At 39.5% G+C, this 22,164-nt stretch overlaps 1 protein-coding gene across 1 annotated transcript in view; it reads left to right on the top strand.

Moving 5' to 3' along the window:
* Window positions 1–504: 504 nt before the first annotated feature.
* TM9SF3 (transmembrane 9 superfamily member 3) overlaps window positions 505–22,164 on the top strand; it is a 76,436-nt gene continuing 54,776 nt past the window's right edge. Inside the window, exons 1-3 of the mRNA XM_027595817.2 lie at window positions 505–802; window positions 11,062–11,257; window positions 20,731–20,853. Of these exons, the coding sequence (XP_027451618.1) occupies window positions 707–802; window positions 11,062–11,257; window positions 20,731–20,853 (415 nt within the window). The 5' untranslated portion in view covers window positions 505–706. The remainder of the gene's footprint in view (window positions 803–11,061; window positions 11,258–20,730; window positions 20,854–22,164) is intronic.

Genomic DNA, 22,164 nt, shown 5'->3' with positions numbered 1-22,164 from the left:
CTTAACCACTCCAGTGCGGGTCTAACCAATCTCCCATGATGATGAGAGGCGCGCGTAATTGATTCATGGCGGTGGACGGGAGCCTGCAAAGGGTTTTCTGATCTGATCCCCCAAGCTCCAGAAGCTGCAGGTCCCACCCCATTTCACAGCCGAGGAAAATGAGGCCAGGAAAACTTAAACGGTTTGGCCAAGGTCACACAGCTCCCAGCGCCCGGACGCGGCCCGAAGCGCGCGCGGGTCAGGCGCCCGCGCGAGGCTCCAGGCCGAGGCCGTGGGTGCGCGCCGCCGCTCCCGAGGCCCAGGGGTGGCCGGCCCCGAGGACCCAACGGGCCAGGTGGGCGACCGGGGGGCGCGCGGGGCGGCCGGAGCAGGGCCCCTGCGCGGCCAGGGCTCGCGCCTCCCGGGTGGGGCGGCCGGCGGCCGTTGCGGCCCCGCGTCGCGAGGCACTTCCGGCGTGTGCCGGGGTGGCCGGATGACGTGGCTGAGTCAGAGGAAGAGGCTGAGAGGCGCCGGGGGGCGGGGGAGGCTCGGGAGCGGGCGGTGACGGCGGTGGCGCGGAGGAGCCAGCGGCTGGGCCTGGACCCCGTGCGTCTGTCCGCGCCCCGTGGATGCGAATCAGCCGCGGCGGAGGCGGCGGCGGAGGCGGAGGCGGCGGCGGAGGTGGAGGAGTCGGTGGGCCGGCGCCGTGCCGGTGGGAGCGCGGAGGATGAGGCCGCTGCCGAGCGCTCCTGGCGTGGCGGCGGCCGCCGCGCTGTTGCTGCTGGTGCTGCCCCGGGCCCGGGCGGACGAGCACGAGCACACGGTGAGAGGCGCCCCCCGGCCGGCGCGGCCGTCCCCGGCCCACAGCTCCGGCCCGCCGCCCGGTCCGGCACGGTGCGGCCTGGAGCGCTGGGCGGCCCGGTGGAGCCCCGCGGCCGCCGTGGACGCCTTCCGGTTGGGCCTGGCGGAGCAGGAACCCCGGGAGCTGGGAGGAGGCGTTTGTGTGCGCTCCCGGGGCAGGACTCCGCTCCCGAGCGCCAGGGCCTCGTTGTCCAACCCACATCTAAATGGCGCCACGCTCCAAGGGCTGGGGGGCCGAGGCGGGAGCGTGGTGAGGGTCGGCGCTCACTCCCTCCGGGAGGGGCCGCGGGCAGCTGGGCTCGGGGTTGGTGCCCCCAGGGAAGAGAGCTGCGCTCTGGCAACTGGGGGCTGCGACACAGCGGAAGATGGATGCATCACGATTACCCGTCATACACTAACCAGGAAATATCCGCCACTTCTTGGTCCTCACCGGCCTTTATTTTCTCTCCTGCCCAAACCGGATCAAACCCCTGGCGTGGGGACAACATTGATAAACTTGGGGTGAAGAGCAGGTTACACGTGTGCATGCATGCACTCAATCCACACGCACTCAGTTCTGGGCCTTTCTTGTAACTTTCTGCTCACCCTTTCCAGCCCCGAGATGAGGCTCCCGTCCCAGTGGTCTCCGTGCATCTTTTGGCTGTAAGGGGTCTTGAGGTTCCCAGTGTTTTTGTAGGCCGAGAACAGTCCCTTTTGCGTTTGGCTTAAAATTGATTGGCTGTTTATTTAATTGGCATTTTCACATCAAAGCGTGGATGTTAACGACTCTTCCAGTGCCTCATTTAGGGCTGTAACTCGATGGTTTTCGGAGTGGTAGATGTGAGCCAGGCAGGGAAGTCTTGTAAATTGAGATGTTGCTTAGCGAGTAATTTTTTTTTTTTTTCTAATATCGTAACTCATTAATGACGTGATTTTTCGTGAGAGGATGTGTACGTACCAGATCTGAAAGATTTGGGGGAGTCTTCTGTTATTCCTAATAGGTAAGGAAGTGAAGCGATCGTCCTTATTTATTCAGTGGACCCTACTTTAGATTTTATTTGTAATTAACCAGACTTCTTTTCTCTAGTTCTGGGTTGGCTGGGCTTTTATTTTAGCTGATGGAGCTCTGAGCTTTTGGCTATTGTACCTTCAGTCACAGCCAGAAACTTCTTCCTTGTATTTTTTTGAGGGGGGAGACACGAATCTGAAATCAGTGACATGTTTTTGTGCTATATTTGTGATGTCGCCTTAAGATAATTTTGTTCACAGTTTAAACAGTTAAACTCTTTCCTGTTGTTTTCTCTGCCAGGTAAAATCTAAAAGTGTAAAACTGTTCATTTGCAGTGGGCATCCTTTTAGTCAATTGTATTGTCACTAATATTTTTCCAGTTTTTTGAACACTTAGGGAAAGTAACAAAACTCACAGTTCTCTCTTACCACACAGGCATACAAATTTAAGATTAATATTCTTCTTTTTGATCTTGTGTTTTATATAAACTGCTATAAGTAGGGAAAACTATTAATATTTCACCAATTGGAGGTATATAAAAAGGCCTGAGTTTAATTTATAGATTAACAATGTAAATAAAGATTTCACTGAAATTTTATTGCCGGGAACATTTCAATTTTTTATAACAGTAATAGAATATAAAATATATAGAAACGCTTTTTGAGAGGATGTAGTGTGTGGGGGGTAATTGCTGGGCAGAAAGATTTAGAATCCATTTCATTTTATTCATGTCTACATTGAACTGGTCTCAACTTGGTTACCTGTTATTAATATACATTATTTAAAAAGCAAAACGGTTATAGGAAGAATAACATTAAGCCATAAGTATAAAATTTAAATAAGTGTCTTTTTTTTGGCTATTAGCCAACATTTTTACTTTCCCCAAGTTTTTAAAAAATATTTCTTGAAAACTGGGCATTTACCTTAGCCAGATAAAAGTACTGAAAAGGTTATGGTCAAGTGAATTTTTTTCCTACCAAGAGGACGGAAGTAGCTAGTGAAGAGAGAACGATATTGAAGGAGGAGAAAGATTGCCAAGGGAAGGGTGTTGAGTAGGTGTGTAATAAAAACCTGTGGGATTGAATTATTAATTAAAGAGCAATTTTCAGAAGTTAGTTTGCCCTTTAGATTAACTTTCTGTGAAGAGAGTTTCCAGATAGAAATAATAACTAATATGACTTTTGTTGGCAACATGTGCTAGGCACTGTTCTCAGTTCTTTACATATATTGTCTTATTTTAAATATAAATAACCTTGTGAGGGAGATAATATTATACCCTTTTTATAGATGAGGAAACCAATGCTACAGAGGTTAAGTTACTTGTCTGGGGCCACACAGCCAGTAGGGATGAGGTAGGATTTGAGCTCAGACAGTCTGATTTAATAGTCTTTTACACTTTCATAGGATATACTCTGCAGCCCTTTATTCTAAAAATAGGACAGTAAAACATTTGGTATTAAATTGAGTAGTTCTCTGTATTGATATTATTTTTAAGTGCTTAAAGAAATTTTTGGGTAAGTCTAACTCCACGAATGGGTTGTTACTGAGGAGATGTTTGGATTTGCATTAAAGAGGGATAGGGCCTACTTAATGGGCATTTGACCTGTGCAGTCACATAATATGTGCAAGCATGTGGATACTGTGCTTGTTTTGAAGCTCTGCTGTCACCATCTAGAAATTTTTAATAAGTTTTTTTTTTTTTTTTAAGCTCTACATCCATCATGGGCCTTGAACTCATGACCCTGAGATTAAGAGTTACATGCTCCACTGATTGAGCCAGCTGGGAACCCGTTAATAAGTTTTGAACAAGGAGACCTGCATTTTTATTTTGGACTGGGTCCCACAAATTATATAGCTGGTCTTAAGGGATAACTAGTTTATGTAGTTTCACAAAGCTCCTTATATCTCTTATTTTACCTACTGAATTAGGATTCAGCTGACCATCTGACATGGTATTTTTTATGCTTTTTTTTTTTAAGATTTTATTTATTTGTCAGAGAGAGAGCACAAGCAGGGGCAGTGGCTGTGGCAGGCAGAGGGAGAAGCAGGCTCGCTGCTGAGCAAGGAGCCCAATGAGGGACTCTATCGCAGGACCCCGAGATCATGACCTGAGCCGAAGGCAGATGCTTAACCAACTGAGCCACCCAGGTGTCCCTTTTATGCACTTTTAAATGCAGAGCTCTTTTAATATTCTCATAAGGATAATGGGAAGGAAATACGCCGTTGCCTTGTATATACTCTCTGTAGGGTATGTATCTAGAATACATAAAGATGTGTCCTTTCACCTTTCTAAGGTTGAATTATACATGGATTGCAGGACATACTGTTTGGAATAAAAAAATAATGAGCCCTTTCATGAAAGACAAGCCCTCAATATGTGATTAAGGGTCATAAAAAAGACATTTTAGAGTGAGTGAAGGATGTAGAAGGTGTGGTTTATGCTTATTTGGTTTTCTGAAACTCAGAGAACTTGGAAACATCTATAGTTAGATTACCATGTCTCCCAAGATTCCAAAAAAAGATTTCAAATTGAGAATCAGAATTTTAGAACTCAGAAGTCTTGAGATCATTTACTCCAACACCCTCATTTTCCTAACGACCTGAAGAGGCCTAGTGACTCTCTGGTCCTTGCTTTTTCTAACTTGTCTTGTAGGTATAATTTCCGTAGTAATACTAAGTAAAGATGTCAGCACCAAAAACCAATAATGAAGGGCACCAGAATCTTAATGCATTTTATGGTTTGTACTTGAAGTTTTATGGGTTCTGTTTCCGCAGGATCACAAAGTCAGTTTTTTTTTTTTTTTTTTGGTCTGTTAACATACCCAGGTTCTGTGCTTGGCACAGTGGCATTTAATCAGTGCTTGTTGAGTGACTTGAGTAATTAGGGAGCTACTAGGGACAAGAATATGCAGTGTTGGAAGCGTGAAACCCTATTGCTTAAAGCGCAGTGAACAAATCCAGACCACTGTTCATTTAAGATGCATAGTCTTTGGGATGCCTCTTGTGATTTAGGGCCCTAATTAGGCTAACCTCCCATTTCTTCGTGGCGCATTGTACCTCTGGTAGGTAATATTAGAAGGACCTGATCTGTTCCTAGGGTAGCTTATAGTCAGCCTCTGCTAGAAACAGTTATACCACTGAGTGATTTTAGGAATAGTTTGTTTGCTTTCCTTTGGCAAATAGCAGCCTTTTTTTTTTTTGTCTTTAAGAGTATAGGAACTCTTGAGGCGCCTGGGTGGCTCAGTCCTTAAGGGTCTGCTTTCAGCTCGGTCAAGATCCCAGGGTCCCGGGATGGGGCCCTGCGTCAGGCTGCCTGCTTCTCCCTCTCCTGCTCCCTCTGCTTGTGTTCCCTCTCTTGCTGTCTTTCTCTCTGTCAAATACATACATAAATAAATAAAAATCTAAAAAAAAAGAGTATAGGAACTCTTTAAAACTTATTTGAAGATTTATAAAGAGAACAGACTCTACTACAGGTGAATTTGTGAGTACTTTAATATAGATCAGTTTTAGGAAATACCATAATTCATTGTCCTATTTTCAGCTGTTCTCTGTGGTATAGACCAAAAGTTTATTTAGGTACAAAGCTATTTTGAGAGAGAGAGAGAAAGAGCACAGTTATCTGAGGAGGCTATCCGAACATATACTTCGGTATTTTGTCATTTGTTTGTATTAAAATTCTGATGTGTTTTAAATAAAAAGCATTGAAATTATGATTTCTGAAATGCTCTCAGAACTAGATTTTGCTTTCTCAGATACATATTTTTTTTAAAAAATTTTATTTATTTATTCATGAGAGACGGAGGGAGAGAGAGAGGGAGAAGCAGGCTCCCAAGGAGCAGGGAGCCTGATGCGGGACTCGATCCCAGGACCCTGGGATCATGACCTGAGTGGAAGGCAGACGCTTAACTATCTGAGCCACCCAGGCGCCCTCTCAGATACATCTTTTAAAACAAGCCTTTATCTTTTACTTCATCCCATGAAAGTGGTGGCATTTGGGTGCTTGTTCTGAACCCTTAGTCCTTTGCCTGTATATACAAATTCTCACTTCTTTATTCAGATTTTACACGAGTACAACAGTAACACTATCTCCTCAAGTGTTCCTCCCAAGAAAAAGTAATTCATGGTCGCTATCAAGAAGGAAAACTTCTTGGGCGCCTGGGTGGCTCAGTTGGTTAAGTGACTGCCTTCGGCTCAGGTCATGATCCTGGAGTCCCGGGATCGAGTCCCACATTGGGCTTCCTGCTCAGCAGGGAGTCTGCTTCTCCCTCTGACCCTCTTCCCTCTCGTGCTTTCTCTCATTCTCTCTCTCTCTCAAATAAATAAATAAAAAAAAAATCTTAAAAAAAAAAAAACGAAACTTCTTTGCCTCCCTTTTCCCAGCACATAAACAGTACTTAAGTAAGAGAGACCTAACATTGGTGACATCTTGAGAATAAAGGTCATGCCTTTGGAAATTAGAACACAAGGAGCTTCTTAGGAAGGTTTTTTTCTTTAGGGCAGATTAAAGGTTCAAATGGAAAAGTTGTTCGCTATTCAGTACTGTCTTTAGTTGCTTTGTACAGCTGTACTTTTTTTCATATTTTCCTCATTTAGTTTTTGCTCTTTAGCTAATGAAACTGACTAGGGATTAGAAAAAGTGTAGTCCCAAGTTTGTAAGCATGATACTATTAGTTGTATGATCTTGGACAAATTATTTAACATCTCTGTTCTTTAGTTTAATGTGTAAAATGGGGAAATAATAAGACCTATCTTATAAAATTTTGCAAGGATTAAATATTCATGTAAAGACCATAGAACTATTATGCCTAGCACATAGTATGTGCTTACTAAGTGTTAGCTAATGATACTGTCAGAAAAGATGGTGAGATGGATCTGTTAAGGCTTCACCTGAGGATTGGAAGGTTTGAGAAAGGATTTGAGTAGTTTTGAAGGATAAGTAGAAATTGGCTAAGTGGAGAGAAGGAAGGCATTATAGATTTGGGGGAATGGCATGAGAAACAAGGTAGAAAAGCAAAGGCAGGGAAGACCATATTATAAGCCGTTTTGGCTGGAGTGGACAGCTGAGAAATTCAGTGTAACAGTGAAACTCTTCTGAGAACGGGAAAATGAATGGAACCATGAGGTGAAGAATGCAGGTAGTCTGAATTGGCCTCCTCTCATTTAGCTACTTCCCAGGAAGGCCTCGTGGAAGGAGCTATGGCCATGCTCCCGGATCCCCTGATTCACTGCTGTGCTTCCTTGACTTTTTTTCTCCCCTTCTGGTTACACTCTGCAGGGAAGTTATAAAACTCCGTCTTTCTCAGTGTCATTGGCCAACTCAGAGTTTTTCCAAGGAAAGGATTTAAAAAGAGCTTGCTAGGACTTCATGGAATGTTTTGAAAGTGAATTAGGGTAGCCTTTTGGCCATGGGGAGATAGAAGAGCCTTACCTGTTGCTCTCTTCCCACAGACTGGTGGAGATAGGGACTTTCTCAGCAGCTTTAGGGAAAGGAAAGGCTTTCTTTTCTTTTTAAAAAGTTGTGTGAAATCTTCCTTTTGATATTTTCCAATTTCGAGATATTTTTAAGACACATTTCCTCTCTTGAAAAAGAACTCGTCCTGGGAGCACTTACTCTCAGAGATAATCAAGAACTGCAATGAGAGTAACATTTTAAGTTCATTCATTATATTGACCATGGTCTGCATAAGGAGTGGTGTAAAAGAAAAGAAGCATTTTACCTTAATATTCACCCTAACCACACCTGCTATATGTGTGTGTGTGTATGTATATGTATGAAGGTGTGTGTATATTACATAAGTATATATATTTCTAATTATTATTTCAGGCCTCTTCCCAGAAGGACTTTGTGGCTACAGAATGGTGTAGGTTTTGTAACCATGCAGTTTCCATCATCACAAGTCTCCTGCCCTGTTCAGGTTTCATGAATGGCTAAAATAAGTGACTTCAGAATGTATAGATTAACATACACTGTGACCCTTCGGTTATTTTAGTCTTATGTTTCAGTTTATATAAAGTAAACTTTTTATGTTCAAGTTTTTGTCTATTTTTAAAGGAATTATGAGTATTGGAATTTATAGGAAGAGTGTTCTTGTGCTTATTTCCACAAGTAACATTTAAACATTGCTGTGGACTCAGCAGGATTAATAACAAGGTCCTCATTGATAGGTCCTCTTACTCATTCTAATCTTAAGTGGATGTATTTTGTTTCTTCCCCTTTCTTTTTTCTCTAAAAGGGTACTATTGGAATCAGCGCACATAATCAGTCAGTACACATACTTCAAGCTTTTTTTTTTTAGTAAGTTGCTAATGAACTTCACATTTCAGCATTTTTCAGTGTTTTCCCATTATATTTATTAAATACTTTTTGTGTACCTTATGCTATGCAGAGAGCTTTCTGCCTAGCAAGCAGGTTTCGTTTCTAATACCAAATCTGGTCAGTTGATAATTGATTGGTTTAGCTCACTGCTTTGAGGATTCCTATGCTATAACCACCTCTGTATGTTTGGCAAAAAGGAGTACCTTGATTGATTAGTGCTATGTGACCATGAGCATTGGATGGAAGAGTGGTGTGTCAACTGAATGGGGATGTATGGATATATTCAGGCCTTTGATTCACTCCTTCATACGTGAAGATTATCTACAGTTGTTTTTCTGAATTCACTTGAAACAGCTTATGATTTTCTATATTGCTATTCATTCTGACTCTTCTCCACCAAGGCAGAACTAATCATTCCTTTATTGTTGCTACAATAGCCCTTTATTACCTTAATTTTAACACTTATTCATCATTAATCATTTACTTGTCTGGCTTCACTATGGATTGTGAACTTTTTTTTTTTAAGATTTTATTTATTTGACAGAGAGAGACACAGCGAGAGAGGGAACACAAGCAGGGGGAGTGGGGAGAGGGAGAAGCAGGCTTCCCGTAGAGCAGGGAGCCCGACGTGGGGCTCGATCCCAGGACCCTGGGACCATGACCGGAGCTGAAGGCAGACGCTTAACAACTGAGCCACTCAGGTGCCCCTGGATGGTGAACTTCTTAAAGGAAAGGACAGTATTTTCTCTATCTGTACATTGACCCTTGAACAACATGGGTTTGAACTGCATAGGTTCACTTACGTGCAGGTTTTTTTCCATATATACAGTACAGTACGATAAAATGTATTTTCTCTTTTAATTTTCTTAACATTTTCTCTTTTCTAGCTTACTTTATTGTAAGAATATACTATATAATACATATAACATACAAAATGTGTTAATTGACTGTTTATATTGCCGGTAAGGCTTCTGGTCAACAGTAGGCTATTAGGGGCACCTGGGTGGCTCAGTCGTTAAGCGTCTGCCTTGGGCTCAGGTCATGATCCCAGGGTCCTGGGATCGAGCCCCTCATCGGGTTCCCTGCTCAGCGGGCAGCCTGCTTCTCCCTCTCCCACTCCCCCTGTTTGTGTTCCCTCTCTCGCTGTGTCTCTCTGTCAAATAAATAAATAAAATCTTTTAAAAAAAACACACAAAAAAACAGTAGGCTATTAGTGGTTAAGTTTTTGGGCGGGTCAAAAGTTACATAATGGATTTTTGACACTGGGGTGGGTTGGTAACACTAACTCTGCCTTGTTCAAGGGTCAACTGTGTATCCTTAATACCACTATGCTTGGTATATGTCTCATATATTCAAAAAGTAAGATAGTTTATTACTTTCTAAATGACCTGTATGATGTCTTATATGAACAATGAGATTTATTATATTTGAAGATGAGGTGATTAGATCTAAGTCATAGGGTGCTGGTGGTGTGAATCAAAAGGAAGAGGCAGATGCTCTGGGTAAGAGTAGACAAGTCACTGTTTTTTGGAATACAGAGGGACTTGGGGTTTGAGTCTCCTGAGACAATGGTGGTACCATTAGAAAAACAAAGATCAAAGAAAGGCTAGATTTGGGTGGAATGAGTATGTTTTTGGAGAGCTTGGATTTTAATCAAAAAAGTTTGTATATTTTAGATGGAGGACTGGAGGTAAGAATTTGGTAGTTTGGTTAGTTGGAGAGCTTCCTCTGTTATATGCTCCATAGCACCTTACTTTATTATGATTGTTTGTTCAGTGTCCATCTTTCCCTTTAGGCTCTGAGCTCCAGTAGGGCAGGGAACATGTTTTGTTAAAAGCTATATCCTCAGTTACAAACATAATTATTTATACGTGGCAGGCACTCAGTAAATAATTGTTCAGTGATTTAACTTCTACACTACTAGTTGACTTAAATTGTATCCAATGTTGTCTTCAATTTACATTGCTGATTAGGGTTACTAGTTTTAAAATTATTCGGGTAATTGCTTTAAATAGACTCATTGAAATTTTAAACTTGAGATCTTAGAAATCTTTGGCATATCCCCTAGTTGGATGCTGGAAAGGTGGTCACCTACCCAAAGTCATTGGACCACACTCCAGATTTAGCTACATACAGTGTATACTGATGGGGAGAGCCATAGTTATTTATTCAAAGAAACATGCATACAGTTTATGTCTTTCAGGCTAATAAAGAGGGGAGGATAGAATGATGGCTTGAATGGACTGTGGAGATTTCATAGTGTGGCTTTCTCTTCCTCTTGTTTAGTCATTTCTCTCCTTTCTAGTACTTTGACCAATGGCCATGGAAAAGATTAGAAAGTAGATGAAATTTTATTTGTGCTTTCTGGCAACATTAGATTTTTTAGTTTCTAATGATTAACATGAGTTTCTGGGTAAGCTATTGATTTTCTTTCCTCCTTCCATGTCCATATTAGCATGGTGAATAATGTTGTTTCTGGGTTCATCATTATTTGATGCGGTATTGGACTTTTGTATGCTCTTGGACTTTGTTTATATAATACCGTCTATAAAACAAAGTTTAAGAAAAGGTGGATCTACCTGAGACCACAATCAGAAGATAAAATTTTAAAATTCACCAAGTGTTGGGGTGCCTGGGCAGCTCAGTTGGTTAAGCATCCAACTCTTGAGCTCAGCTCAGGTCTTGATCTCAGGGTCTTGATCTCTAATTTTGACTTCATTGTCTACAAGTGTAAAATTTACCAAATGTCTTTTTTAAGGTGTGGACATTGATCATCAGATTAAAATAAACTTCCAGTATTTTATTTTATAGGTTCCCAAACAGGCAGTACACTTTTGTTTAGAACAAATAACAAATATTCCCTTAATTTGAATTAGATTTTTTAAAAAATGTACTGTGATTTGCTTTTTTGTTTCAGTATCAAGATAAAGAGGAAGTTGTCTTATGGATGAATACTGTTGGGCCCTACCATAATCGCCAAGAGACATATAAGTACTTTTCACTTCCATTCTGTGTGGGGTCAAAAAAAAGTATCAGTCATTACCATGAAACTCTGGGAGAAGCACTTCAAGGAGTTGAATTGGAATTTAGTGGTCTGGATATTAAATTCAAAGGTAAGTAAACCTTAATAGTCCTTATAATACAAGTTAGATTGTAGACCAAGGTTTCTCAGTTTTGGCACTGTTGACATTGGAGCCAGATAATTCTTTTTTGTGGGAGGCTGACCTGTACATTGTTGGATGTTTAGCAGAGTTCTTGGTTTCCATCCAGTAGATGCTAGTAGTGACAACCAAAACTGTCCTCAGACATTTCTGATTGATCTTAGAGAACCATGGCTCTAGACCCTAAAAAAATGTTTTAATCTACAAGTTAAGTGTATTGCATTTAGAAAAGTATGTTAGTTACAAAGATTTATTTGGAATAAAATAAATAATTGTTAATAAAATTCTACTTCCCTAACCTATTTCTCTCTGAAAAGTGATTTCTGGTAAACCCTCTAGTGATTGGATATATGTGGTCGGGGAAGGCTTTTGTAGATTCATAATTTCTGGAGGTGCAGGGATATAAGGGGGTATATGGGATATTTAAAAATGTGTAAAGCCTCAACTCCAAACTTGTACTATTAGCTTAGAATGTATTAATCAGTATGTATTAATTTACTCTCTCAATTCCTGTAGGGTGGTGTGGTTTTAAATTTTAAGTCAGGGACACCTGGGTGGCTCAGATGGTTAAGCGTCTGCCTTCGGCTCAGGTCATGATCCCAGGGTCCTGGGATCGAGTTCCCCACTGGGCTCCCTGCTCAGCAGGGGGTCTGCTTCTCCCTCTGCCTACCGCTCCCCCTGCTTGTGCTCTCTCTCTCTCTCTCTCTCTCTCACAAATAAATAAAATCTTAAAAAAAAAAATTTAAGTCAAAGACTTGTTAAAATTGTAAAAAATTCTCATCTGTTTATTATGCTGGTATCTATTTTATCAGGCCCTTTAAGTATGTTTAAACTTTTAATTTTCCTCTGTGAAATTTGCCAGAGAGTGTATTTCCTGCATAGACATTTTTAACTCAGTGAGCAGAAGCCTGAGTAATTGAATTTTTACAGGATCTTTGATTAGGCATCTTGATTTTTGAATAGAGCTTGGATCTTGTAATCAGGAGCTTTGAATTTTAATCCTTTTTTTTTTTTTAAAGAAGATTTTATTTATTTATTTGACAGAGGACACAGTGAGAGAGGGAACAGAAGCAGGGGGAGTGGGAGAGGGAGAAGCAGGCCTCCTGCTGAGCAGGGAGCCCGATGCGCGGCTCGATCCCAGGACCCTGGGATCATGACCTGAGCCAAAGGCAGACGCTCAACGGCTAAGCCACCCAGGCGCCCCCTATTTCCTTTACTGTATGGATTTTACTGAAGTTCTTTACTCTAATTTTGACTTCATTGTCTACAAGCGTAAAATGAACATAACTGATTTCTGGTATTTTTGCACTTTTGAGAGGAAGATGTGATTGAGCGATTTTATTTATTTATTTATTCATTTATTTATTTATAGATTTTATTATTTGAGAGAGAGCGCACCAGCAAGGGAGTGAGCATGGCAGGGGCGGGGGGCAGTGCGAGGGAGAGGGAGAAGCAGAGTCCCTGCTGAGCAGGGAGACCAGTGTGGGGCTCGATCCCAGAACCCCAGGGCCACTGACCTGAGCCTAAGGCAGAGGCTTAACTGACTGAGCCACCCAGCCTCCCTGAATTGAGATATTTTAAAATATTTAATTTTGATTGGTTAAATTTTATTCTTGTGTTTATTTTTTGTTACTCTTGTTGAAAATCGGTATACGTATTTGCATTCTTCTCCCCCATTCCACTCCACCACTATATTCTTTGAGGCTTAATTACAAAATTAAGTTGTAAATTTAAACCACAGTGGCGGGCTCCTGGGTGGCTCAGTTGTTAAGCGTCTGCCTTCAGCTCAGGTCATGATCCCAGGGTCTTGGGATCAAGCCCCGCATCAGGCTCCCTGCTCGGTGGGAAGCCTGCTTCTCCCTCTCCCACTCCCCCTGCTTGTGTTTTCTCTCTCTCTGTCAAATAAATAAATAAAATCTTTAAAAAAAAAAAAAAAAACCACAGTGGCCTGGCCTGTAACTTTATAAATTATTGTAAACATGCCCTGAGGCTTGTGTTTTAATTTAATCAGGTAACCTAAATATTTAATTGCAAGTAAGGAGAAAACTTAGAGTGTGGGATCTTTGAAAACCTCAGTCCTGCATTTATTCACATAACTTTCTCCTTTTTCATGTTTGGTGCACATTTCTAGTTTACTAAAGAGGAACCAGAGAGAGCAAATAGGTGAAAACTCTGAGTCCTACTTTGCTACACCATGGACAGATTTCAGCACTTTTTAAAATCCTCACCCTATTTACTAAAGAAGAGTAATCATTCAGCTGGCTTCACCTTTCTTCTTTTATTAGTTCCTTGAGGCTGAGATAGACAGATTGTTTAGATAGAGGGAAACAGTTTTCATGGGCTATAAAAGTGGGGTTTACTTTAATTTCCGACTGAGTACCTTTAGATGAAAAGAACAAGAACTGGCCAGGTGTTATTCCCCAAGAGTTGGCGGTTCCTTGGAGTCTTGTCAGCTCTGCATCTCCAATGCGGATATGCTGCTTAAGGGAGCTGCTAAATTAAGTGGTCCAGATGAAAAAGTAAATGCTGATTAGATTTCTCTTTCTACTATAGTCCCTTGCTTGTCCTGTACAAAGACATAGTTGATCATGCTTTGAAAATGTTTTATGAGGTTTCCTGGTTATTTGTACTGTCATAGAATTTTTAAAGGTTCGATGCACCTTAGAGATTGTGTCATCTGATTTCCCTTTAGTGAGGCCCAGAGATGAAATGATTTACCCAAGGCATATCATAGCGTATTAATAATGCCACAGAAGCTAGAACCTTCTGTCCCTATGTGAATTATAAAAATATTTATATTGTTAATCTTTTCACTTCTCAAGTATTTGATTTTTAAAGGTTCTTCTGAAGGCATGAGAAAATAAAATTTTGGAAATATTTTGAAACTAGAAAATACTATATATACGTATACATCACACATGTGCACATAGATATATACACACACACCTTTTTTTAAATTTAGTAGATTCTATCAGGCTAAATGGATTGGTATTTCATACAATGAAGGTCACTAAATAGACTTTTAGGGAACTAGTAAATAGTTTTAAGTCTAATGTAGGATGCCTCTTACTTGAGATTTTATGCACAACTTTTTTCCCCATAATAATTTTATATATACTACCACTAGACAAAATACTAAATTGAGAACATTTAGAGAAAATTAAAAAGAAAAGGGCAGAATTAAACGGGGTATCTCTGACCCAGGCCTGAATTCATTATCCTCTGATTTTAGAGGGTACCTCTTGCAACCTGACCGTTGTGGATTGGAAAAAACAAGTCAGAGAGACTTGAGGCATCCCAGTGCCGCCTCTGCATACCTGTGTAGTCACGGACATATTATTCCACCTCTTTGATCTCATTGTCCTCATCTGTGAAATGAGGGAAATAATATCTGTTTAATAGAATTGTTGTTTGATTTAAGTGAGGTAATTTATGTAGAACATTTATCAAAGTTCCTGATACATAGTTTACATTTAAAAAAAATGGTCATTGATATGGATACTAACAGCACATAATGTAGGTCTCTAGTTCCAACTTAATTTGGTACTGGCAATTCTGAAATGTTAAATTAGTTTACCAATTATAGGATTTGATTTATCTCAGGCTGTTGCACTAGCCTGCTGGGTACTTTAGTTAGTTCTGCTAGGGCAAGGACAGTGGCATTCTTGCTCACTCTTGCATCCTTAGCTTTTAAGACATTGTAAGCTCTCAATTGTGTAGCACCTGGGCAGTTTGTGCCTGTTCTTTAATTGGTCCACTATGATCTTTGGATGATCTGGACCAGGGGAGGTCACTGTCCACTTCCCTTCCCCTTCATTTGAGAACACTTGCAGTATAATGAAGGATATTATTGAAAAATTGATGGCTTCTAAAGGATTCTTTCCTCCCATTTGTTTTATTGATCGTCTTTTGAATTTACTTTTCCTTGAATATCCCAACATAATAGAGGGATGAAATTGTTTCATAAGTATTTCTTCTGCTTCTCTGGAGTGAAATGATAAGTTGAGAGTACTACAGATAGAAATGCCAAGGGCTAGTTGGAATCCTATATATTTCAAATTCAGTGATTCTCATTCTTCACGATTTTCTTCCTCCATGTTATGAGGTGTATTATCCTTATTTTTCAGATGAGGAGTTGGGGCCCTGAGGTTAAGTAACTTGCCCAAGGATTCACAGATGGAAAGTGGCAGAGTAAGGATTTGAACCTACAGAACACAGTGCTAGAGTTTGAGCTTAACCACTATGCAGGGTGTCCCTCCACATACCGGTCTGGTGGTAAAGGCCTGATTGCCGAAGAGTGGGGAAAGGGCTGGGAAAGTGGCAGATCCTTTCATTCAGCCTAAAGATTTTTATTTAACTTAATCCCCCCACCCTGTTTTCAGTCCCTGGATTCTACTCTCCTTGCAGTCCCTAGTCCCTAATTCTGCAGCTTTTATGGTGGAGTTCTCTAGGGGAAGGTGCCTCTGGTCTACTGTAGGGAGGAGTTGAGGTTGTTCATCTAGCTTTGTAATGGGTGGAGAAGGGGACTTGGGCATCCAAGCCTTCCATAAACATATTTTTATACAATTCCCCTATGTGTTTAGCCCTACATCTGTTCCCTACTTTTCAGTGTGTGAGTGTCTCAAGTATCTCTTGTGTTCGGTGACACCAGCCCCCTTTTGTTCTGTTATGGTTTCCTCTGCTTTGCCATCTTCTGTTCATTTTCAATTTTTCAAAAATATCTTGAGATTTTTTTCTTAATGTCTTCTTTTTGTCCTTGTGTACTACATCCTTTTTATTCCTGTATTGACATTTTAATGGAGTTTCAGGAGGGAAAAGACATACTTGTGGTTAGTCTGCCTTGTTTAATTGGAAGTCTGGGAAGTCAGTGCCATATTTTGTGCTCCTGGTTTCACCCAAAGTGTTTTAACCAGACCAAATTATTTGGATCTTGTATTGAATCTTGAATCCAGGTATTTTGAATTCTTGGTGTTAGCAGTTCCTTAAACCTTGTGCTCACTGCAAATTTGAATAGCATGGACTTTTTATAAATTCTTATTCAAGCTGTTGATAACATTGTTCTACTCCAGATTGATATCTTTTTTTTTCCCCAAAAGGATATATATGTATATATTTTTTTCTGATTTTGACGTAATGATATAAGATCACTGTACAAAATTTACAGAGAAATATAAAGAAGAAAATAAAAATCATCTGGATGTAATTACCATTAACATTTTCTTCCATCTTTACTTCTTTCTTCACATTCATCCACATTATTTAGAGTTTTTAAAAAATTGGGTTCATGTTATATATATGATTTCAAAAAATTTGTGTAACATACAGAGCTTAGTATTTGTTTGATACTAACTACTTACTAACTGTTAATAAGTTACATATAAATTAGTTTTTACTCTAACATCTGTAAGCTTGTCTTCATATTGTTAATTTTTTAAAAAATGTGTTTATGTGGTATTCTATAACTTGGATATTGTAATTTTCCCCATTTCCCAGTTATAAGATATTCTGATTATTTTTCTTCCTTCCCTTCCCTTCCCTTTTCCTTTCATCCCTTCGTTCCTTGATTTTTTTTGCCTTTTTTCCTATTGGAAATAATGCATTTGGCTACCCTAGCACATAAGTATTTTAATGTGTCTCTGAATCTTTTATAGGATAAATTCTTGGAAGTGGAATTACTGAATCAAAGGATATCAACATTTTTAAGGCAGTTTTTGATGCATATTGCCAATTAGTCATCTAGAAAAAATTGTACAGTTAATATTGCAGATAGGTTGGCCAGTTAATCAGTACTCATATATGACTATACCAGCAGTGTGGTAGGCTTTGGATGTACAAAGTTGAACCAGAAGCTCTGGCTTCAGGGTTCCATGGGTTCTCTGAAATTACACACTTAGTTTTGTGTGAATGTGCATTTTGGGGGGGCAAGGGAGATACTACTTTCATTGGATTCTCAGACTTGTGTGGCCCAAGGAAACTTAACACAGTCTGTGAGTGTACTGACACTTTTAATCCTTAAAACAACTCTGGGAAGGAGATAGCATAGATGTTATCTCTGTTTTGTGGCCGAGGGATCTGAGCTTCATAGAAGCTAAATGATTTTTTTTTTTTTGTTCACATAGCTAATAAATAGTAGAACCCAGACAAAACTCAAGTTTATTTTTTTTTTATAAATTTGTCTATAGTGACTTCATGAAAAATTGCCGAGTGCTGTTGAATTTGAGGTAGAGCATTTGTGATTTCCAATTTGGTAATGCTATCAAGAGAAAGCTAATAAAGCTAAGCATCATATGTTCTTAGAGAACTCAAATAATTACCACATTGTTTTTTCAGTATTTTCACTGTTCAGTTATTAGTCTGGAGTGTTATTGTGAAATGATGACAGACTTGTTGGTAGGTAGTTTGCAGGAACTACTCTTGCTTTCTGCTTGAAAAATCAGTATTAACAGTTGCCACTTTGTACCTTTAGTTTTGTTTGTTTTCCCCCACGTAATGTATTTACATTGGTGAAATCTTAATTGTATCCTCTTCAGAATTCATAGTTGTGTATTTCACCTGAGAAATGTATGCCTTTTTGTAATGTTAAAGCAGTGATTTATGGTGATAGATTTTTCAGATTGTTTTCCAGTTCTATAGAATGCTGAATAATGATTTGCCATATTCAGGCACATTACATTAGTTATCTTCAAAGTGGCTCCCTCCTGAGAAAAGTGCTGTTTTAGTTGAGCAACCAGACTCTTCAATTATTTGTGATGTTTGTATTTGCCCACATGTCTGCAAGAGGAATTTCATTAAAATATGATCAACCAAGGTCCTTTTTATAGCCTGCTATAAAGATAGGTTTTTCCCTTTGACCACATTTCTTTACTAGATTTTACATCAGTGAAAGATATTCTTCAAGACCTCTTTGTGAATCATTCTGAGATAACTGCTCAAAAATTTCATTTGTTTATATTGGCATTTTCTCCTATACACAAACACACGTAGACATCCTAATCATACACAGATGCATGTATGTATATGTACATACTGTAATATACTTCGTGTTTTTCTTTGCTGAATAAATGGATCATGCTCTTAAAATTTGCTAAAATTTTTTGCTTATTTGTTTAGTGCCTGTTCTGTTCAGGGTACTGAAACAGGCATAGCTGGGGGTAAAAAGGATGTAATTAGTATAGACAGAGCTCTCAACACATGATGGTCTTTTGAGGAACTAAGATACTGGTATGAGGTTATAAGTGGTACAGACCTAGGTACCGTAGGGAAGTGTGGAGAGAAAGCCATGGGACTTCAGAGGAAGGGACAGGCTGTGGGGTTTGAGAAGTGTGAGGGGTGGGGAATCAAGGATTACTCTGTGGAGGAGAGGGTAGGGGGTTGGGAAGTATTTTAGGGTGGACATTTGTGGTGGACTTCCCAGCAAAGGCCAAAAAGTCCAGAGGCCAAGAGAGCACAAGATGTGTGGGAACTGCAGGTAGTTGAGTTTGGCTGGAGTTAGGGAGAGAGGACGATAGTTGTGCAAGAGAGAGCTGAACACAGTTCACACAGTGAGGAATCTGAAAAGCTTTATGCAGGTCAATGCCGTATTGTATATCTCAGAACTTCATACATAAGACCGCCACATTGTTAAGGGCGATTGTCAGTGACTGATTTTAACAGCAAGGGATTTGGTGGCTTTGCAGTGTTTTGCTGTGAGGTCTCCCACAGCCGTTTGTTGCTACCCAAGCCTGGACCTTCCTTCTCTTTCTCCCCTTGTTGCTGTAGTTGCCTGCTGCCCTTTGTGCATTATCACACTCCACGGAAATCCTGTTTGGGGACCTCTTGCTACTAGTTCTCTAGCTCCTGCGGGAGGAACCCTTTATAGCCACCTCATGGCCTAACCCTCCCTCCCTTCTCTGCTCAGGCTCAGTTTTTGCCATTATGAAAATCCTAAATTCCTCGCTGCCTATAAGGGCCTTGATAGAAAGGAAATCTGTATGGGAGCCATTGTTTTTGGAGACAACAAAGCAGTTATCTTCTCCTACTTTGGGAGTAGGAGTATTTCCCTAGCCCTCTTTATGGGACTTCAGCGTTTCCTGCCATCTTTGGTGGTATGGTTTTGGGGTACCCACTCTGGGCTGAGCTATAATAAGGAGAAGCTATTCTCTCTTGTTGAGGGTTGAGACAAGTTGCTAGTGTCTGGAGTTATAACTCAGATTGCTATTTCTCATGGAAATAATATTGTAGCTGGCCACTAATCATGGTTCAGCTGCAGTTTATGTTTAAGAAGTTTTAATCAACATTTAAGAAATTTAACATTGTTTCTTGTGGGGAATTGTATTTCAAGTTCTAAATAACCAATAATACAGTACAGGAGAACTTAAACAACTGTGCTTTCTTTTTTTGTTGTTAAGATTTATCTTTTATTCTAATTGTGTAAGTAATATACAAAACAATTTAATAATTTCAGTGTCCATCTAGCGTGTTTGCAGGTTTTTTGGGTTTTGTTTTGTTCAGAAACTAATGACCATAAGCATATTTTTCTCCAGTTTTATTGAGAAATAATGATATACATCACTGTATGAGCTTAAGGCATATAGTATGATGGTTTGATTTACATATTTTGAAATGATTACCACAAACAGGTAGAAAGAAAAGAAGAATGAAGAAAAAAATTTTCTCCTTGTGATGAGAACTCTTAGGATTTACTCTTAAAGACCTTCCTATATGTCATGCAGCAGTATTATAGTCGCCATGTTGTACATTGCATCCCTAGTACTTACTTATAAGCACATTTTGAAAGGTTTATAGGTTAGAGACCATCTGAACAATGTTGCGGTAGCAGTATTTTTGAAAGCAGTCAAGAGTGGAAATGACTCATCTCTAGGGGACCTTTGGGTAATTTATAAACAGTGACCCCTGCTAGATAGAGGTTTATTTCAATCTTTCTAATTATGAAGAGTCACTGGGATTCCTCATAGACTCTATGGCCTCTAGTGACTGGCATTTCCAAGAATGTTAAAATGAATATTTATTTCAGAGATCTTACAGCTAGAAGTTGTTCTAGTTAGGATCATATTTTTGAGTTTTTGTGTATGTAAACGAAAATGTGTTTTAAGCTTTTTTTGTTTGCTTTTTAAAGCAAATTATTCATTTAAAATTATTTTATAAATGTTCTTATATAATTTTCTTTATATAAAGGACAATTTTTTCATGTAATAAGATAATCTTTGAAAGTGAAGATGGTTAGATTCTTTTATTTTGAAAAAAATCTTAAAACATACAGAAAAAGGGAAAGAATTATATACTGAACCCTCATATACTTATCACCCAGATCCAATGATTATGAATACAGATTTTAATTTCAGGAAATGTTGGCTTTTTCTTGTGTTATTTTTCCTGTAACTAATTTACAAACCAATGTGCTAATTTGTAATTTTTATCTTATGCAGATGATGTGATGCCAGCCACTTACTGTGAAATTGACTTAGATAAAGAAAAGAGAGATGCATTTGTGTATGCTATCAAAAATCACTACTGGTACCAGATGTATATAGATGACTTACCAATATGGGGTAGGTATTGTACGTTATATTTAAAGTTTGGGAATATTTGCATAATCACGACTTACGTAATGAGTTTTAAGGGGATTGATTGTACTTTGAATCAGGAAATATGTTTTCAGTATTTTCCACAGAATGATTTTAACACCAATTTTATGGTTTCCTGTTACTTGAAGCGGTTTTAATGTTGTCAAGCCTTATATGAAACTCCCTCAAAATAATAACTTTTATATAGTATAACTGATTCAGGTTCAAGGAATTAAAAGGTATTTTGAACAATCTGAAATATCCTCCCTTCCCCCATTTTTTTCATATCTTATTTTGACTTATTCTATCAAATACAATCAAAGGAACTAAGTAGGATTTTGAAGTTTTATTTTGGCTTTCTCTCATGTGGAACTGGTAGTATGGTTTTTAGATAAGACAGACTCCTGAATTACTTGTTTCACTAGTTCCTATGTTATTTTCCAAAACACTATATGTTTAAATTTTTTTTTTAAGATTTTTATCTTTAAGTAATTTCTACACCCAACCTGGGGTCAGACTTACAACCCCAAAATCAAGAGTCGCATGCCCTACTGAAAGGCACCCTTAAAAATTGTTAATGTTGGGTGCCTTCGTGGCTCAGTGGTTAAGTGTCTGCCTTCTGCTCAAGTCATGATCCCAGGGTGCTGGGATCGAGCCCTGCATTGGGCTCCCTGCTCTGCGGGAAGCCTGCTTCTCCCTCTCCCACTCCTCCTGCTTGTGTTCTCTCTCTCGCTCTGTCTCTCTCTGTCAAATAAATAAAATCTTTTAAAAAAATTGTTAATGTTTTAGCTCTTATTTGTCTGTATTAATGGAGAGGAGTTAATGGCATAGTTAATACAAACCCACGCAAAATCCAAACTTTATTTGTGTTGGACTTAATTAAATTATTTTAGTTGCTTGTTTTTTTTTTTTTTAAAGGATATATTTACATATAGCTTTGGTAGGAGAACACTTAGGTAAAGGAATTATATCTATGTACTGTTGAAATGAGTTAGTTTGTATTAAGTCAGTATAAAGTGAATATTCTAAAAGGGGTGAAAAAAAAAACCTGGGTAGTTGCCTACTTATTGCAATTGGCAGGGCATTTGGGGACCACAGCTGCTCTTTGTCCCTTTGTTTCTCATATGGGTGACAGCTTGCAAGGCACAGAGCTCTGCCAGGTGTGTACGAATGACGGGGTAGGGAGAGTCCTATAGCTAGATTGGCTGCATGAAGATGGTGAACTTGTTAAGAATCTGATTAAATTATTTTAAATGCAAAGCACAGCCAGCTATCAGCCAGCATGTTTGATCGTAT

The sequence above is a fragment of the Zalophus californianus genome, chromosome 15 (genome assembly GCF_009762305.2).
Source record: "Zalophus californianus isolate mZalCal1 chromosome 15, mZalCal1.pri.v2, whole genome shotgun sequence".
Taxonomy (NCBI): Eukaryota; Metazoa; Chordata; class Mammalia; order Carnivora; family Otariidae; genus Zalophus; species Zalophus californianus.
The sequence above is the reverse complement of the archived record's forward strand: the minus strand, read 5'-3'. Positions and strand labels throughout refer to the sequence as shown.